Below are 20,746 nucleotides of genomic sequence, written 5' to 3'. Positions count from 1 at the left end.
ATCAAAAACAAAGCATTTATAGCTGTATTTATAAATGGCTTACTAATGTCTATTCATGTTTTATAAATGATGAATTAACTATTTACTAATGCTTAACTAATGCTTCATAGCGTGAGTTATTCTAAAGTGTTACCGAATTAAGAATGTAGAATAAGGTCATACAGAATAAGGCATTAATATGTGCTTAATAATTACTAATAAACAGTCAAAATTCTAGTAATATGCATGCTAATAAGCAACTAGTTAAAAGACCCTAAAATAAAAGGTTACTGTGAACTTTATAACTTGCAATTGCAGGTTTATATCTCACAATTCTGAGATATAAAAGTCAGAATTGCGGGATATAAACTCACAATTGTGAGAAAAAAATTCAGAATTGCGAGCTATAAACTTTTTTTGGCAATTGTGAGTTTATATCGCACAATTCTGAAAATGTTTTTCTTGCAATTTAAACAATTTGAGAGAATTATGAGAAAAAAAATTATACAGTAATACAGTACTCACAAATCATTTGCAAACTATTAGTTTGTAGTCAATTCATAGTTTATACGGTATATTGTAGTCTCTACATTCTTAATATACTAATTGGCTTCATTCATTGTCATTGTAATTAACAAAATTATTATTGTTTAATAAGCTCATATGTAAAGAGTTAGATAATTGTTTTTTATGCTTTATAAACACCTTATTAAGCGTGAATAGTTCCCACTTTAGATTAGGTCACAGATAATCAGAAAATGTCATTAATTAAGTGCTTTAAACCAATCTTTATTGGACATTAATTGCATTGGTGTTAAGTGTTCCTTAAGTATATATCCTTCTCTAAAACAGTTTCTGGCATTTTCTCTAGATATAATGTAATGAATGAATAGTCAAACTCTTCTCCCATTATCTTTTCAATTTCAGCCTCTACTTTTTGCCAAAAAGGTTGCATTTTCGGGCAGCCCCTAAAAACATGATTAGCCATTGAGGTTCCAAATTGCCTCCAACAAAAGCCCCAACTCTGTAGTGCTGGGAGTTATAAAGAATCATACTATATTCTTCCATCCAAACTCCCTCCAAGATCTTGAGTTTGTAGTATTTGCCTGTCACACATAAATCTGGCCAGTATTCCTCTGTTGTTTGAGAGTCAGACGACTCCTCACATATTTGTTTAATGTATTATGATGAATGCGTCTTAGAGGCCTGTATACATCCATCTAAACTAAAAACCAGCCTTCTGTTATCTTCTAACATATATGCATTTGAAAATACTGCAATGGAATTTTAATCTTCAGTCACTATACTTTTAACTTTTTTGTTAAAATAATATCTAACTTGGAGGTATCTATAGAAATCCTGCTTTTCTTGTCCAGTGTGTCTGAAAATACCTGGTAACTCTGTAGTTTTCCATTGGAAATGACTGAACAGTAAGATGTAAAGCCTCTCCAAACCCACTGTTCAAATCTCTCGTCCAGCCCAGCAGGTTTAAAACCTGGGTCAAATGCTATCTAATATAATACTCCAGCTTGTTTCTCTAGTTTTAATTTCTTCAATACCCTAAACCATAACTTCACTGTGAATACAATCCAAGTGTTCAATCTGTTCATCTCCTTTTTGCTTGATTTTTATTTTCTATTGTCAACTATATAGGTGTATCTGTTTGTGAAATTTCTAGGGTTTTTCATTTTGATTCATAACTTGGTATACACCAGCATACTAAAGGTTTCAATTGTGCTGCATAATAATAATAACCCTGAAGACATGGTAGAGCCCTCCCCCCTTCTCTTTCACCAAATGCAATGTCTTAATCCTTATCCTAGGTCTTCTACTACAGTATTCTAAACAAACCTTGACATCGATATATAATTAAAACAATTAAGCAGCATAGGTGTTATTTGGGGTCTAAATATTTTGTACCATTCAGACGAATAACTGTCTGTGCCCGGTGTCTTATTTGCTTTAAACTTTGATATAACACTATTTAATTCTTCTATCATTATTTCAGCCACCAGTGCTTTATTCTGTTGTTCCCCTATTGCTGGTAAATCCACAAAATCTAAAACGTTTTGGAGTGTTGGCCCTAGCTGGTTGAATATTTAAATTTATTTATTATTAGAGTAAATAAATAGATTTCTGAATGTATTTTAATTCGTTACATAAACTTGGTTTTATGATTTTTGATTTTATAAGTTGTATTTTTTTGAGTGTTGTTTTCATTGCTTTGGGTCTTGTCTCATAGTACCTTTGTTTAACAAATTTAATGTCATCATATATGCCATTTAGGTCTTGTTTAACTTTATTTAATCATATCAGTATTTGAGGGTCTTTCTGTTCAGTATGTTTGATCTCCAAACTTTTCTTTTCCTCTTGTAGATCTAATACTCTTTTCTGTTTCTCTTTTTTAAAGAAAGCATTGAGAGCAATAATTCTGCCCTACATTACAGCCTTTGCAGCATCCCAGGGTACATGGAGACACTTCTCTATTATCATTGCACTGGAGATACATTTCAAATTCATTCTCAATCTGCTTCTGTATCACTGTGTCATTCAAGAGTATCTTTCTAAGTGGCCAGATACATCTCTAGTCCCTATATTACAGTTTTTGATTCTATGCTGAATTATATTATCTGAATTATAATTCCTGAATACATAGAATGGCATGCTGAAGTAAAAAGTTTTTCCCTTGGGTGAACTTCTCTACATATATCATACCCAATTCTTTAAACATTCTTTGAACTATTTTGGGATTTGGATTCTTTTTTTTTTTTTCTTGGAAGGATTAGTTGTATCCAGTCTAGACTTAAGCTGAACATTTAAATAGCCACTGCTGTGGCTATTGAGTCAAATATTTTCTTAAAAAATGATTTGGTATGATTTGGTACCTTTTAGTGAAGTATACACATTAAGTAACGCCACTTCTTTATTATCTATTATCTAATTTGCGTCCAACAAAATATATATCATCCCTCTTTATCTTTAATTAAAAGATAATTAGACATAAATTCAAAATTCACTGCGTTAAGAATCAGAATAGCCCCTCCCCTCCTGTGTCCTGATTTATGAGATGAGTAATAAGTAGGCTATCACATAATACAGTATAATGGGAAACACTTTACAAAACGTTTACACATTTATTAACTCTTTCCGAGCCAGCATTTTTTTTTTTTAAAGCTGGCAGCCAGCACCAGCATTTTTTATCTTTTTCACAAAATTTTCATGGCCCCCAGAATGTTTTATTGTACGAATATCTGAACTAGAGACTTGCACTCCCGCGGGATCCACGAGATCCAACGCAACAGAGTGTGGCGCGGGACAAAATGATTTGCGGGACTCCCACAAAATAGAAATATCTAAACATAAAATATCTAAAAATTAATAAATTGTTATTCATATATTGCAAAAAAGCAATAAGAACAACTAATATAAAATAAAAATGATTTTCAGTCGCGAGCATATGCGAGATTATATTTATAATTTGTGTTTGCAGTGTTGAGCAATGTAGCCAATCACAGATTTTGCGGGTGGGAGCGGGACAAAACATGAATGTTGCAGGCGGGACAATATAATTTTTTTGCGGGAGCGGAACAGAATCCTGCAGGAGCGGGCAGGCGGGCGCGGGACGGATTTTTCAGTCCTGAGCCCGCTTGCTCCCCCTGACATGCAATATATCAAAAGAAAGAACAGCCTCTGCTTAAAAAAAAAAAAAATATTGCTTCCATCAACACCTCCACAGCTTGTACAGTCCTACACTATAATTCTTCATGTGTCAACATTTCTTTCTGTAATATTAGGCAGTTTTGATTTATATGCACTTTAATGTTTGATGATCATGTTATTTTACATGGGCATAAAAAATGCTTCTATCGCTTTTTTTGCTTCTTCTTCACCTGTGTTTTGATCCGGAGATAGAGATTCCAAACTCTTTCAGAAGATGCATAATAGCACCTCCTATCATGTAACAGTGAAAACATGAATTGCCGGAAAAATTACATTAATGGCGGGGAAGTGTTTTGTCATAAATGATGGAAAAATCCATCAATGGCAGGGAAAGAGTTAATATAATTTAAAATTTAAAAAGTTTTCATCAAACTAACAATGAACAATTGTGTTTGTATCAATTAACATTAAACATGATTTGTACATAATGTAAATTGTACATAATGATATCCATGGGCGTCATTTGACTCTCGAGTTGGGGGTGCAAGAAAAAAAATTTTTCGCAGAAATTTCAAGCAAACAAGTTTAAGTTTGCTTGTTTATTTACTCATTTATTTAATAATTCACTTAATTTTATTATCACAGACGATATGTGAATCATTGTTCATCATTTTGAAACAAGTGGTGAAGAAAAATACCATGTTGCAATATTGAAAATATTTCCATTTCAAACCATGAAGGCGAGCTAGTGGATATCACACAAACAATGTGCAAATTTTGTGTGAGAGTTATGCAGGTGAAGAAGTCTCAAATGCCAGTCAATTATTCAGTACAGAAACTGAAAGTAAAACTGACTAAGCTTTTGGCTTTTGGCAATCTGCATTAACGGCGCATATATTATCTTGGAGATGTTCTCTTGTGGCCCATAGTGAGAAAAAAAGTATTTTTCGTGAATTGAGAAGTAATTTGTGTTAGACAAGTTGTTTTTAATTGAGGAATATCTAATATTTTATTATCCTCGCAGCGCGTCGGTTATGCGGTTATGTGCGATGATATCGTGGGGCAAATTAATTGCAATATTAATTTAATAATAAAAGTAGCATGATAATAATAAGAATAATTTAATAATCCTGCGTTCCCGTCCGTTATATGCCACTGTGAAGGGATAAATGGCGTTCACCAGGCACGGCATCAAAGCGATTAACTGTTTTATCCAAATCCACATGAACAAGAAGCGTTTACTAGACTGTGGTCTAGCTTTGACTCTCTGAACAGTGGCAGCCGAATTTTTATGACCACGGACCACAGCGTGTGACCACGGACATAAAAATTTTATGACCACCCAATGTCGCCCATGATGATATCTTATGCATGTATGATTGACTGAAAAGTAACCTTATTTAAAAGTATTGTAGATTTTGATCCAATCAAATTCCATGTGAAAACAGCTCATATCTAATAAAAAAGTATGTGTATAGGTAGCACAACTGCATTAAGACTGTATAAGCTCTGCCTATCACTTCTGTCATGTGGCTGCTGGTCTGGTGCTGCTGTACTGGTGCAACTGTAAATGATTAGGGAGAAATACTGCTGGTCTAGAATGCGCAGAAACAAGCGGAATTCTATAAATGCTGATATAAATGCTGAATGCTGATACTGGTGTATATACAAAACTAACTGTTGTAGAAATATTTATAATCTAATAAAAATATTATTGTATAATAATATTTTAATGTTATATTATGTGTATATTCAAATAAAATGTTACTAATAGATTAATAATATATTGAAAATGAAAACACAAAATAACCTTGGTGTGTGTGTGTGTGTTAGTGTGGATTTTGCACAAGTTAACCAGTTGTAAGGGATCAAAGACTTGTGAGACTCAAGGCACACACTTTGACGGTTGTTGCTGAAAGGCTACAGAACCCCAAACTCACGTACACCAACATGCACATACACATGTACACACACACAGATTCCATAGACAGAGAGTGAATTTTAGATACAAAGATTAAGGGTCTACAAAACAAAGACCGCAGGCTGTGTTACCATGGAAACCTCCTTTTCCGGAACCCCTCGGAGTCGAGCGTAGAACTCCAGGTGTTCTCGTCCTGTCAGAAGGTCATCTATGGCATCAAACTGCGGACAGTAACCCATATTCTGCTGCACCAACTGCATTTCATTGCGGATGCTGAAAAATTAAACAAGAAATCCCTCTTAACACCTTAGCAACTGCATAACAACACTTTCTAGCTGGATCAAGCAGTTATTTAGTAACATTGAGATACTATTAGTTTTTGTAATATTTTGAATTGTTTTTAGTTGAAGTTTTAGTAATTTTGTTGTTTTTGTTATTTTTATTATTATTTTTAAATATGCCTCTATAGTTTTTTAAAACTTTTATTTCAGTTATGGATATTTTACTTACTACTGTAGTTATTTTAGAAGTTTGATGCCTCTAGTGAAATCGCAAAATTCACCTTTAAATGTAATTTACATATTACACTCCACCCCTTTTTTGATTTAAAAGATTAAACTGCATCCCTTGTGATTTATCTAGACTTACTTAAAACTTTCAAAATGAGCCAGTGTGCAAATCAGACTGATTCACACATGGAGCCCCAGGACAACAGCACTATTTGTGCCAGTGTAAACTGCGGTATCTGCAAAGTGATTGGCAGCTGCGGTTCTCTCCACTTAGATATGTCTCGCGTTTCACAGATGACTGACACAGAGATGGCATGTGTGTTTCGCACAGATTGAATAATGAAGAGACACAACTGACATAGAGACAGACAGGACATTCCACAAAAAAGGTACAATTTAGTGTCCCATTATTGACAAAACCATTTTTTGGTTTTGAGAATAGCTACAAGATTTGTAAAAGGGGTCTTACACGTTCAACTCCAATGAGAGTTATTCTCTGTATCAGTAAGCACCATTTCTGAACTCCCTTAAATGCCTCGTTTGTAGTCTTGAGTATTCTTCCAGGAATGCACACATCACAATAGTCCTCATTTAAATAATTCCCACCCAAAATAGACAAAAAATAAAGGGGTGAGGTCTGGTTGAGTTGCGTTATTAGAGTGTTGACTCACAGTTATGGTAAGGGGCGCAGTGTTGGGAGTAACACATTACATGTAACTTGAGTTACGTAATCAGATTAGTTTTAGTAAATAGTAAAGTAACACATTACTTTTAAATTTACAAAAAATATCCGAGTTACTTTTTCAAATATATTTTTCCCATTTATTGACCTCTACTATACAGGCATAAAATTGCATTTACTTCAGCCTAAGGCTAATTCATATCACTTTTTGGTGTGAAAGGGTCTTCACATTTGCCAAAAACAGAACTTTTTTTAATTAAAAAACAAACATACAAGCCCACCCATGTGAGAATAAGTAATGCAAATTAACACATAACGTAACGCAAAGCGTAACGCATTATTTTCCATAAAAAAGTAACAAAATTAGTTATTTTTTAGGGAGTAACACAATATTGTAATGCATTACAATAAAGTAACTTTCCCCAACACTGAAGGCAAATTGTGCTTTTAGGAAGAAGGGGCTTTATAGAGACAGAAATTAAACAAATGAAATGTTACTGACAGACTGGGAAGAGGGGTGCTGCAACAATGTAAAATTTGTGATATTTTGAACATTCAAGCATTAAAAAACCTACCCTAAAAGCAAAATCAAGACTTGGAAAAAGGGCATAATAGGTCATCTTTTAAAACCTGTTACCCCAGCTTACTGTAAGAAATGAATGATCAAATAATTAATTTTTATTTAATTTATGGGAAATGTAAGTTTATTAAAACCAACATTTGGCATCAAACTAGATTCTACTGAGTGTGTCACGATCACCTGTGAGAGTGCCCATCAGCCACTAGAGGGCACTCCATCTTGGACTCTTGTTTTCACCCCTTGGACTACAATTCCCATATTCACCCCTGGACTCATTATTACACTCATTGCACTCAGCTGTTTTGTGTTTCATCATTAGTGTCTGTCTATTTAATCTCAGTTGTTTCTGTCCTCAGTGGTGGTTTGTTGTATTTGTTACGTGCACTGTTTTATATCTCTGGCTTGTTGTTTTGTGGACTGATTACCTGGATTTTGACCTCTTGCCTGCCTTGGATTTACGTTTCTGGACTCCCCAATAAATACTTATGCTGCACTTGGATCTTTTACATCTTGTCCTTGTGCACCCGTGACAGAGTGAACTCAATTTAGGCAATACTTGCTTTTATTATTATTATTATTATTTGTTAAATTTAGGCTCATCAAAAACAAACAAACAAACAAACAAAAAAAAACGGTAATATTAAGTTTGACCCCCTGAGATTGACAAACATTTGAAGATTAATAACCTCCTTTCACTGACCAATTGTGGGTAAAAAAAAAAAAAAAAAAGAATTATTATATGACTACATTTTTACAGTAGTTTCATTTTTAAAGAGTTGCTATTTCACAAAAAGATGAGAAGAGTAACAGGAGATGCAGGTGAGTTAGGTTTGACAAAGTTAGTAGCTGAACTTTAGTGTTTTTTTTACCCACTTTTGTAAGACTTAAATACAGCTTTATACGTAATTTCTTAATTACTACTATTGCTTTTATACAGTGTACCTGTATCCGTTTAGGAAGGCATCTCCTGCTGTTGGGCTGATGTCTCCAGTCAGCATTTTAAAAGTTGTAGTTTTACCTGCACCATTTATCCCCAACAAACCAAAACACTGCAAACCACAAACACACAATGATTTAGTGACAACATTTTTTCCACAGCAATAAATAAATAAAAATAATAAATAAAAGAAAAAATAATTAAAACTCAATTTTCATTCCAGTGTTGACATATTTCATATTACACCACATTTAGTAGCTTTCAAAGAACTTGTGTTTTTTTTTTCTTTCTTTCAGCAGCCTTTAATTTGCATCACAGCAATGAATCTGTTTCTTGCTAACGATAGATGGTGGCAGGTGGTATCAGAGGAAAATACATCCTTTAGTTTAAAAAGGTAGAAAATGTCTTTCTTTTTTTATTGCTGTCAAATTTTAAATTCATATTTCAAAGTAATTCCATGGGGTCTTTAGAGGCTGGAGATATTTAAAGACCTTTGGCATTATACTCTTATTAAAAAATAATGAATTTTGTTTAGATACTTTCATCTTATTAGTGCTTAAAATAAGTTTCCATTTTATATGAGTGTGTCACTTACCTCTGCAGCAGGAACACCCACACAGACTTTATCCACGGCTGGAGTGAGCTTCTTACGGTACACCTGAAGAAAAAAAGTATAAGTATAATCGTGTCATGCCTGTTAAGAGCTTTATTTTTTGGTAACACTTTATTTTGATGTTCCCCTTTAGACATTCTTCTAACTAGAAGTCACTTTGCAACTACATGTCAACTTATTCTACTAACCCGAACCCTAACACCTAAACTCGATAGTACAGTCGGCAATACGAGGTTGGCAATGCTAGAGCTATGTAAACAGGTCGTGTGCAAAGTTTATCCAATCAATGACACTGACACCACAAATATGCAAATAAGAACATTAACCCAGTGTTTAGGAATGCACAATGTGAAATGTCAGTTTATGAATATCCAGAATTAATTGTTAATCCTGGGTTAATTATGAGTAGTGTGAAACGTGAAGCAAGATAATCCAGGATTCTGTTTACCCGGGGTTTACAATGACCCAGGGTTAACTATTTGAAGTGTGAAAAGCCCTAATGTTTTGGGTTCAAAAACAAATTAAGCGCTATATATAGCATATGTCCATCATCACAAAAAATTATTTCAATTTAAAGTGCAGCAAAGCAGTTTAAAAAGTAAAAATACATAATACACAGGGCTGTGAATCTTTGGGTAGACAGCGATTCAATTCAATTCACGATTCATAGGTGTTCGATTTCAAATTCACAACGATTCGATTCGAGACAATTCACATTAAAATTCGATGCGATTCGATTAATTGATTCTATGGAGTCAAATTAATGCCTTAAAGTTTTGCACAAAAATAAAGTTTTGCAAAACAAAAAAAAGAATTGAGCAATAAAAAAATGTTTTGCAAACAAAAATAAAGAATTGCAAAGGAAAAATAAAGTATTGAGCAGAAAAAAATAAGTTTTGCAAGCAAAAATAATAAATTGCAAAATAAAATAACGTAGTGCAAAAATAAAAATATAATCAATTACAAAAATCAATGACAGCTGTAATCCTATTTTATCTTTGCCACATATTTTTCATGCTCAAACCTACTAAATCATTTGCAACGCTCATTTTATTCTGCGTTTCAGTCAAGCGTGCGCTCACGATACCGGTTTTCTTTTGCTCTGCACTTTTCTGCGCGGATCTCTTTATGGCACTGGTTTGACGTGGGGGTGGAGTCAAGAAACGGGGGCACGCCCCCCCAAACACGTCATCGACAGGAGACGCAGATCGCAACAGAACAGATCAAGCATAGAGACAGAGCGCATTTATTATAATCTGAAAACCATGCCCACCGGGGGAAAAACAATCCAACCGGGGGAAAAATCAATCCAACCGTCTCCATTGACTTTGTAATGCATGAGGCTGCCTCCTTGTCTTTTCTGACTCATTACAAAAAACAGAACAATGCCTAAAAGCTGCTGTGTGACAAGGTGTACAGCTAACAAGCTAAAAAACCCAGAAATAAGTTTTTATAAGCTGTCGACCCCAAAAAACGAATGTTTAAGGACACAAAAGTGGATACAGGCAGTGAGACAGAGCACAAGAGGTCATATTACTATAAGAAATGCATTGGAGGGGGTTGTAATTGGCGACAACATATGCTAAACAAACCAACAAAAACAAACCATTCATTATTTTTAACCATGTCAAAGAATTATTTCACCTGTCGCCGATTACGTTCCCCTCCAATGCATTTCGCGGGGGCGTGCCCCCGTTTCTTGACTCCACCCCCACGTCAAACCAGTGCCATAAAGAGATCCGCGCAGAAAAGTGCAGCGCAAAAGAAAACCGGTATCGTGAGCGCACGCTTGACTGAAACGCAGAATAAAATGAGCGTTGCAAATGATTTAGTAGGTTTGAGCATGAAAAATATGTGGCAAAGATAAAATAGGATTACAGCTGTCATTGATTTTTGTAATTGATTATATTTTTATTTTTGCACTACTTTATTTTATTTTGCAATTTATTATTTTTGTTTGCAAAACTTATTTTTTTCTGCTCAATACTTTATTTTTCCTTTGCAATTCTTTATTTTTGTTTGCAAAACATTTTTTTATTGCTCAATTCTTTTTTGTGTTTTGCAAAACTTTATTTTTGTGCAAAACTTTAAGGCATTAATTTGACTCCATACGATTCGATTCTGCATTTTAATATGCATTTATAGGGATATTGAAATGCTTCCCTCAACGTGTCTTAGTCAGGGTGGGAATTACACAGCGGCCTTCAGGAGGTCAAAGAGTAAGGGCAAAAACAAACAAACAAACAAAAAAACCTTTTGTCCATTGTTAATGTTAGTTCATGTTAGTTCTCAATGATGCTACATAACTTTATTTTAACAGCCTATAAAAATTGGCACATGTGGAAATTTACATAAGCCAAAACTTTAAAAGGGCTTTAAAAGTATTTTTAGGCTTAGTTCATGTTAAATATAGTGGAGGATAGTGTTAAAGGCTACACAACCTTATTAAACTGTTCCAGGTACATTCAAAATACTAATGCTTACATGGAGAGACTATCATGCCCAACTAATCTTAAACTAACTTTTCTTCACGGAATAGTTAAAAAAGCCATCTTTGTTCTCTTTATATGGAACATTTCCGTTATGGTGATTCTGAAAGAAATCGCGTTGGGTTTCTACTGTTGCTATAGTAACGGTTAAAGCACATCTGATTGATAAACCGCGCGCTCTTATGTCAGTGTTGTTAATGGTGTTATTTCAGCAGTTTCCTCGCACATTCAGTTTAATGACATTAAGTTCATAAATTCATTTATCATTCATTGAACTGTGCGTATGCATTTAGACACTTACATTATGTGTTTGCTCCGTCCTGCTCGGGTAATCTCATTGAACCATTTCCGACTTTTCCACGCAATAAAAGCGTTTTATTTCAACAGTAGTGACTGCGCAATGACTTGGCAGCTTTATCAATGGCTTGAGCAGTTTGACTCAGGACTATTGTTGTCTTAATAGAGAACTGTCATATGCTCATGTGAATAGCAGTGGCCGTCCTGAGGAGAGCTCAAACGTGGGCTACGGACTGAGCGCGAGCGCAATCCAGTGAGAGGCGGTAAAGTGCAGCCGCGCGTATCTGTGAATGAGAGCTGTGAGGGAAGGCGCAAAATGACGGCGCACAACGTCTCCATCAATTTGCGCATGTAGTAATTTAATGTTTATATATTTTAAAGCACTGAATCACTATATAATCTCGATTAATCCGATTCTTTGCATTTTACATCGATTATCGACCGAAATAAACGATTCACGATTCAAAAAAGATCGATGCATATGCATCGTCAGGATTTGTAATCGATGCATCGAGAAAACGAGTGAATCGTTACACCCCTAATAATAAAGCATGTTGTTTGAGCTGTAAAGTTCATTGTGAAAATGTAAAGCAATTGTTCTCCTAGTATATTCTTTGATGAATATTCTCTATAAGTTTGGGAAAGAAGCGACACAGACCAGTGAGGATCTCCTACATTAAAGGGATAGTTCACCCAAAAAATAAAAATTCTGTCATCATTTACTCACCCTCAGATTGTTCCAAACCTGTATAAATTTCTTTGTTCTGTTGAACACAAAGGAAGATATTTTGAAGAATGTGAGACACTGAACAGTTTTGTGGCACCATTGACTTCCATAGTATTTTTTTCCTACTATGCAAGTCAATGGTGCCCCAAAGCAGCCTGGTTACAAACTTTCTTCAAAATATCTTCCTTTGTGTTCAGCAGAACAAAGAAATTTATACAGATTTGGAACAACTTGGGGATGAGTAAATGATGACAGAATTTTAATTTTTGGGTGAACTATCCCTTTAACACCTGTCCGCTCTCAGCCACAGACTCATGAAGAGCGGCGCGTGATTCATGTCACACAAACGCCGTTTCTTGAGTAGAGACAGCTGCTCTCTGCCAGTTTAACAGCGCTAAGAGACGTCTGATTACAGAACAGGACAAATCAAACTCTCACTCTTAATCAATGGACACTCCCGTGAACATCTGTACACTCACACACCTGGAACCCAGAATATACAATTCAGGGAGGAAGCTGGATTGCTGGTCTGAAGCCCGGGATTCACCGCACGATTTTAGCAATCCTATAAGATCATTACTTTATCACACTGTGTGACATGGATCTATTAAACTTGGGTACGACATGCATGTGGACTGCACGATGATGACAACTATTGACTCGTAGGCTATGATGCAGGTTTCTATAGAAAAATAAAACGTCATCAGCATGCGCTAATGGTTAACAAAAAGACCATATTGAATCACACTTTGGCAGTTGTAGTTTTTATGTGTGCTGAAAAAAAAGGAAGTGGCAAAAGAACAATGGAAAAGAGCTTGAGGTAAGCAGTTTTAGTGCCATGTCGCCTTGATTTCATGTCGCATTTTTATTGGCTGGTCAGTAGACGTAGGTCGTAGCAGAAAACACACTGTGCGTTGATCATGCTGAATTTCTGACACTGTCAGAAAATGATCGTAGACTATCTTTGGTCGCAAGACCGGGAAAACGTCTTTGAGCCTCTCTCACTGTAAAACATAGGACTACTGATTAAGAGCCACGATCACAGAAATCGCTACAATTGTTTCACGATGCCAATCTTTCATCTGGGACAGTTTAAAGCCCGGGATACACTGCACGATTTTTGGCTAATTAAAACTGGTCTAGCTCAGTTAGCTGGTTGACCAGCTGGTATCCAGGACTAATCACCAGATACTGTCCACAACTATGGCACTTTTGCAGTATGAAGCTGGTAATTCAACTTCCCGGAATGAATGGAATGCAACACCACACCTCACTGACGCCACAGGAACAGGAAGTACCTTAGTGAGGTCACATATTTGGAGCAGGTCATTCTGAGCTCCGCCCTGGTGCACCCGTTCACGCTCACGAGCCACATCTTCATCCTCTCCCTCTAATGATGTAGGCAGCGACTTTACTGACCTGTGTGTAAAGATGTGTGTACAGAGCAGCCATCATGATCATGTGTTTGTGGCACGTCCTGATTTTGGTGAGTTAGACACGTTCCTGGGTCATATTTTGTTGGAAAATTTAGTCCTAACCATATCTCTACCCCTAAACCTAACCCTACCCATAAGTTATACCTAAAATCAGAGGGAAATGATAGATGAATAACACTGATGTAAAAGCACCAAACCCTGATTTTAAGCCTAAACTTGACATAATCTGTAAACTTGTCCCTCAAATCTGACTGGTTGATTGGTTTGATGTTGTTCCAGGAAAAAACAAAGATGTTGACCCAGGAACATGTTGAACTCGGCAAAAAAAGGCAGGTTCTGCTGTGTGGGTATATATTAGAGCTGCACGATTAATCATTAAAAGATCACTATCTGGATTCAAACACCCACACGATATTATTCCTAAATGACAACAATTTGCCTATGTATATTAAACCTTTGACAAAATCATGCTGGAACATTCAAATCTGTGTTGATGCTGCCGCTGACCAAGAGAGAGCAGTTGTCATGTATAGGTATGAAACAGCTTCACAAACAGTCACAAGGTGCGGATATACAGTAAATAGAGCAAATCACCTAAGTAATGCTGGGTACACACAACAAGATAATCGGGCTGATTTTGGGCCTATTTCTCCCCTTCCGACAATCCTAGGTAATGTCACGATTATCTTGATGGTTCTGCAGATTATCTTATCAGATTTTCCTGTGGTGTGAGGTGTGTTAAGAGTGACTGAATCTGCTCGGAAGAACGTTGGAGTCGCCCCCATCGCGAATCAGCAATCCTGATGTGTGGGGGGAACCCCGAGGACAAACGCGCACACGCTCTGGAGATTATCACGTGAAGCGAAACAATATCCAATCAGAAAGTGAGCTGACAGAAGACGGAAGCATAACAAAAGCAGCCGTGGCGAAGCACAAAGTAAAGACCGTTTTCCCGCCGTCTCCACGACTTCACCCAAACCCTTTTCTTTTTTTCCGTGAATTTTCTGTCAAAATCATTCCAAACACCATCATCGCAATTTCTTCCTGCTTATTGTCCGCCATATTTATTCTGAAATCTCAAGAGATTTAGCAAGATTTTCCGTGTTCACAGTCGGGTCTCTGGTTGAAAATCTGTTTGTGTGTGGTGTGCTGTCTTTGTCACATTACGGCACACCACAAACTATAGGAGCAAAACGGTTAAATCTAGGATTTTTTGTCCTCATGTTTGTGGTCTCTCACATTTTGAAAAACTTGTAAGATTGTAAAAATCTTTTAGTGTGTACCCAGTATAACTTGGCGCTTCAAATAATGATTGTATCATTACATCGTTGTGCCACTAGGTGGCGAAAAGAAACAATGTTTTTGTGTTTAAATCATTCAATCAAGTGATTTGTTCAAAAATGCTGATTCATCGAGTAATGAAACTAATGAAGTATTTATGAGCGGGTCATTGAATCATTATTCATACTGATTTTTTAAAATAATAAATAATTCATTTTTAAATAAACTGCAGCAATTAACATTTTGCCAGAACACTTATTTTGTTTATTTGTCTGTTCAGAATTTTGGGAGAATCATGATCTCTATTTGAAAAGAAAAAAAGAAAAGAAAAATAAAAATTCTCACGTTATCCAGAATCGTGCAGCTCTATACACTATGAAGAGTAGTGTTGTCAAAAGTACAGAGTTCGGTACCAAGTCGGTACTGAAATTTTAATAATGTGGCGCTTTTTGCGCCGTTGAGTGGATTCGTAAACACCTCTGATTGGCCACTATGTTCACACGCTCATCAGATATGTCTGTGATTGGCTACAATGATCAACCAAATTGTTGTAAATAAACATCAGTGACTCTCCTCACTGAGCGCTTACACAGCTCCGCTGATAGGTGCTTGCTTTCAAATGCTTCCACTTTCAAAACGCTTTCAAATTCAAACACTTGTGTGCTTTCAAATGCTCCGGTCGGTTGCTCACTGTTGCCAATCACAGACATATTCAATGAGCACGTGAACACATTGGCCAATCAGAGGTGTTTTCGAATCCGCTCAGCGCTCAAAGCGTCACATTTTTAAAATTTCAGTACCGACTTGATATCGAAGTCTGTACACTAATGAGGAGACATTCATACATTACCAGTCAAGTTATTTTTTTAAGTTTGTGAAAGAAGTCTCTTATGCTCACATTTATGCTGCATTTATTTGATCAAAAATACAGTAAAAACAGCAACATTGTGAAAATTGTGTTTTCTATTGTAATTTATTTTAAAATGTAATTTAGTCCTGTGAGATGCACATTACTCCAGTCTTCAGTGTCACATGATCCTACAGAAATCATTCTAATATGCTGATTTACTGCACAAGAAACATTTCTGATTATTATCAATTATCAATTTTTGTGGAAATTTCGGTAACACTTACAGTGTTCCTGTACACATCTTACATGTACTTACTATAGTAATAACAGTAAATTATGCATAATTACAAGCAACTAACTCTAAACCAAAGCCTAACTCTGATTATATAATAAGTACATGTATGTACAATTATAGTAAGTACAATTCATATTACAAATAGTACTTACTTGTATAATTACACTGTAACAAGGGCACCTTAAAATAATGTGCAACCGAGACTTCTTTCAAAAACATTAGACATTTTTAATTATTCCAAACTTTTGACTGGTAGTCTAGGTGCCAACAGATTTTTCTTTAGGTGTGAGGTTTTTAAACATGTAAAGATAGTGTGTTTCTTACATTGATTTGCAGAAAAACTTGTACTGTATGAGGAGGGTCAGGGCGAACATAACTGCCCCCTGAATGGACATGGCAAACAGATTCTTGCCCACCATGTTCCAGTTGAGAGGATTTTCAAAGCGGTCTTCGCCTGAAAACAGAGAACTCACTTACTGTACCACAAATATCAGCTTTCAACACTGAACTACATGCTTCCACATGTGTCAATGTCTTACCCAGGTTTTTGTAGAGGGTGGCCACTGCCTGGTTTTTGGCCATGTCCATCAGGCCTCTTCCCAAACAGAAATGAGGAAACACCAGCAGAACCTGTTTCACTATGTCATTGATTTTTGTTATATTCTGGATATAAAGACAGATGAGACAAAGAAAGGCAATGTTAGATTGGAAACACGATTCTTCAAATGCACATTGTTTAACTGATTGTGACATGGATGGTTTTATAGTTATTTTCTAAAAATAAAAGAACATTCATTTTATCATTCTAGACTATTATTATAAATAAATTAAAATGAGCTGATTATAAATTGTGAAATATACATTTGAACTGAATACATATGTCTACCCACGATTTTCAAAACAAAACAAAACACCCAAGAATGAGAGCATGATGCTCAATACTTCTGGCTCGCAGCTCTGAAATGCAATTTATTTTGTATTATTTCTGAAGTCCATAAAGTCAACAAGTAATGTCAACATTATTTTGTGGTGACAGCACATATGAGTGATTAATAAAAACTGTAATTGTGAAAAAACATAACTCTGTGTGTTTCAAAGTGAAAAAGTGGCTCATAATAAAGTGTTCTGAGTGGGTCCATTCACAGAAAACCCTTTCCAGGTGCTTGGAATTTGGATCGCTTATAAAACGCACCACCTTCACTTAATTTCCATATTTTAAACAATTTTGTGGATAGAAAATTATAGCATTTGACCAGTATTGAGAAGCTTATTAAAAACTGTTGTCAAATGGGCAGTTGCTTCAATCGGTATTCAGCAAAAATGAAAGCTTGTGGGTTTATAGTCGACCTATGCCACATATAATATTACAGCATTAAATAATTGAAATATCCATCAATAATGCATATACATGGGTTTCATGTGACGTCACTGTATTCTATCGCCGCCATATTTGGGACCGGTCACAGCTGCGCGCCCTGTTAAAGTCTATGGTGACAGCAGCTACAACTACCAGAGGAAGGCCAACGAAACACTCTCAGAAGGTTCACAACAAGTTTATAATATATCTTGGATATGTGGTGCTGTTAGCCGTTTCAACAGTCGTCAGAACTACAAATTTATTTGATCCCAAAGTAGTTAGATCGGCAGAATTATTGGCTTCATTTAGAAGGGACCACACCACTGGCAGCCAAACAGCAATGCACAACATTAATAACTGCTGGGACTGTCATTTTACATAACATTATAACGAGAACACTATTGTAATAAAATGTTGTGAATTCTCTGTGTTGTTGTTTCAGCGTGTTGTTGTGGTAAGAGCGCGTCGACTGAGTTTGATTACATTGATTACATAACTTGTTCAAACTTCACTTGTGCATTCGCGTCATTTTGTACAGATAAAACTTATTAATTTTATTAAGTATAAATATCTGATTATTCTCATAAAGGATGTGTTTCGTTGAGGTAAATAACCCACAGAGCTGATGATCATCTATAGCTTCAGCGCGAGCGCTCAAAAAGTAAGACAAAACATTAATATGATTGGGACTGTCTTCTTCTTATACATGATATTATAATCGTATATATTTGTAAAATAACGTTGTGAATTATTTGGGCTTATTTGCTGTGTTTCGGGGTTTCAATGACGTTACTTCAAGTTCATCTGTGCGTGATTTTGTGCAAATGCTAGTTGTAATATTTTTATTTTGTATTAATATCTGGATTATTTTATATAGGATGTGTTCCGATGAGTTAATTAACTTTCAGTTTATGGGTTTTTTATTATCTTCAGCTTCAGCGTGCGCAGCTCAAACAGCAATGATTAAGTCATTAAAATGTTTAACGTTACTACACAGTAATATTAAAACTTTAATATTTCTTTTAGAAAATGAATGCATTATTTTTAATAACTAGCTCTTATATTGTTCTAGTATTATTTTCATCAACACATAGTTTGATTAATAATAAGGATCATGAACAATAACAGATTTTTTTTCTCAAATCATCTCATTTTGATAACAGTATTATTTGAGCTGCGCGCACTGAATGAACACCCGTAAACTGAAGCGCTTTGCTAGAAGGTTAATTAACTCAACGGGACACATCCTATATATGGTAATTCATATATATTTATACAAGATATACATAAAATTACAACTTATATTTGCACAAAATCATGCACGCATACTTGAACTAAGTAATGTAGTCAGCTGGTGTCGTGAATTTGTTCATCCTGTAACAACACGCCGAAACACAGCAACTAGAATTCACAATATTTTCAAATAAATCAAATAAATTTGTAGTTCTGACGACTGTTGAAACGGCTAACAGCACCACATATCCCAGATATATTGTAAACTTGTTGTGAACCTTCTGAGAGCGTTTTGTTGGCCTTCCTCTGGTATTTGTAGCTGCTGTCACCATAGACTTAAACAGGACGCGCAGCTGTGACTGGTCCCAAATATGGCGGCGGGCATAGCGGAAGTGACGTCTTTGAAACCCATGTATATATTAAGAGGAAAGTGGGTGATAGGAGTAATTTCCTTGTGTGAATGAAGTGGAACTGTATCCTCAACCTCAATCTGAAATCTAAAGTCGATAAAACATTGTTCTGATAGTCAAGCTGTCTCCAGCAGTGTGTGATTCATCAAACACACTCTCACACAGCTGAAGAAATCATGCAACAGTTTTCTTGACAAATATTGTATGAGCCTCATGCTCATACATCATCACAAACACCAGAGATGGGAAAATCACACAGGATTTACACTGACCCATATTCTCTAAGACACGTGTCCGCCATCATACACAGTTCAACACACAAATGTGTTTAAAGTCCAGCTTTAAAAACACATCTGAGAGCCTTCGTTCTGCTCCATTCAGCTGCATCTCATTCATGAAAAAACTAACTGGGGCATCTAGTTCAACAATTCATGGCATAAAATCTTTGAAATATAGCAGTTTAGTGCAGCTAACAGGACTAAATAGCAAATTTTATTGTTGTCTTTTCAAGGTTTCATGAAGATGGCTGCGCAATTATTTTTAACTATTTGAATACTCATTTATTATTTAGTACATTTGTGTACACTTTAATGTCAAGTGTACACAAATGTACACTTGTGTATATGTATATATATATATATATATATATATATATATATATATATATATATATATATATATATATATACACACACACACACACACACACACACACAAGTGTACATTTGTGTATATATATATATATATATATATATATATATATATATAAAATTGTAATAAACATTTAAATGAAATATTTTTTGTCATCTTTTTCTTAATATTTTTCTTAACAATAACCTTGGCCTAAACAAGCACACACACTCATGTATAATTGTATAATTCAATAAAACACCATTATTTTGATTCTCAGAGATGAAAAATGACAGATCGAGGCAGCTGTAATCAGACTGAACGCAAGTGTTAAACAGACTTTCATTACTGAAGATGACACTTTAACACCAGAGACTGTCATTCCTCATGTCTTTATCCCTCAGAGAGAGACTTCTTAAAGTCTAATCAGCTGTCTGTGAAAATGTCTGTGAATTTTTATGAAAAAATTGGTAGAGACCAATATAGAATATTACATATGGTTACACTTTAGTTTACAATGCTGTAGTTACCTTGTAATTACTCAAATAAGTACTGAGTACTATTAATTAACTACATGTACTTACTATAGATTTACAGTTAGGGTTAGTTACTTGTAATTATGCATAATTTACTGCTATTTCTATTGTAAGTACATGTAGTGACGTGTAACTATGGCACTGTAAAATAAAGTGTTACCTCTGCACGTTTCTAAGTCTTAGTAACAACAAATACCTGCTGACGTCTGTCATTAATGTTTAAAAAACACAGCTTTAACAAAGATTAATTTATATTTAATTTATACAGCACTATGCAGTGTTGTTTTACATTTAATTATTACATTTCTGTACCTGAATACTACT

The 20,746-nt window shown here is 35.3% G+C and overlaps 1 protein-coding gene across 6 annotated transcripts in view; it reads right to left on the bottom strand.

Moving 5' to 3' along the window:
* LOC125265746 (phospholipid-transporting ATPase ABCA1) overlaps window positions 1–20,746 on the bottom strand; it is a 222,834-nt gene that overhangs the window by 20,739 nt on the left and 181,349 nt on the right. For all 6 annotated transcript variants that reach the window (XM_048186163.1, XM_048186162.1, XM_048186164.1 and 3 more), the window contains 6 exons: window positions 16,796–16,919; window positions 16,581–16,710; window positions 13,693–13,813; window positions 8,864–8,926; window positions 8,274–8,380; window positions 5,692–5,833 (listed from right to left, as the gene is read on the bottom strand). In XM_048186163.1, coding sequence (XP_048042120.1) covers window positions 5,692–5,833; window positions 8,274–8,380; window positions 8,864–8,926; window positions 13,693–13,813; window positions 16,581–16,710; window positions 16,796–16,919 — 687 coding nt within the window. The remainder of the gene's footprint in view (window positions 1–5,691; window positions 5,834–8,273; window positions 8,381–8,863; window positions 8,927–13,692; window positions 13,814–16,580; window positions 16,711–16,795; window positions 16,920–20,746) is intronic.

This window comes from Megalobrama amblycephala, linkage group LG3, assembly GCF_018812025.1.
Source record: "Megalobrama amblycephala isolate DHTTF-2021 linkage group LG3, ASM1881202v1, whole genome shotgun sequence".
Classification (NCBI taxonomy): Eukaryota; Metazoa; Chordata; class Actinopteri; order Cypriniformes; family Xenocyprididae; genus Megalobrama; species Megalobrama amblycephala.
The sequence above is the reverse complement of the archived record's forward strand: the minus strand, read 5'-3'. Positions and strand labels throughout refer to the sequence as shown.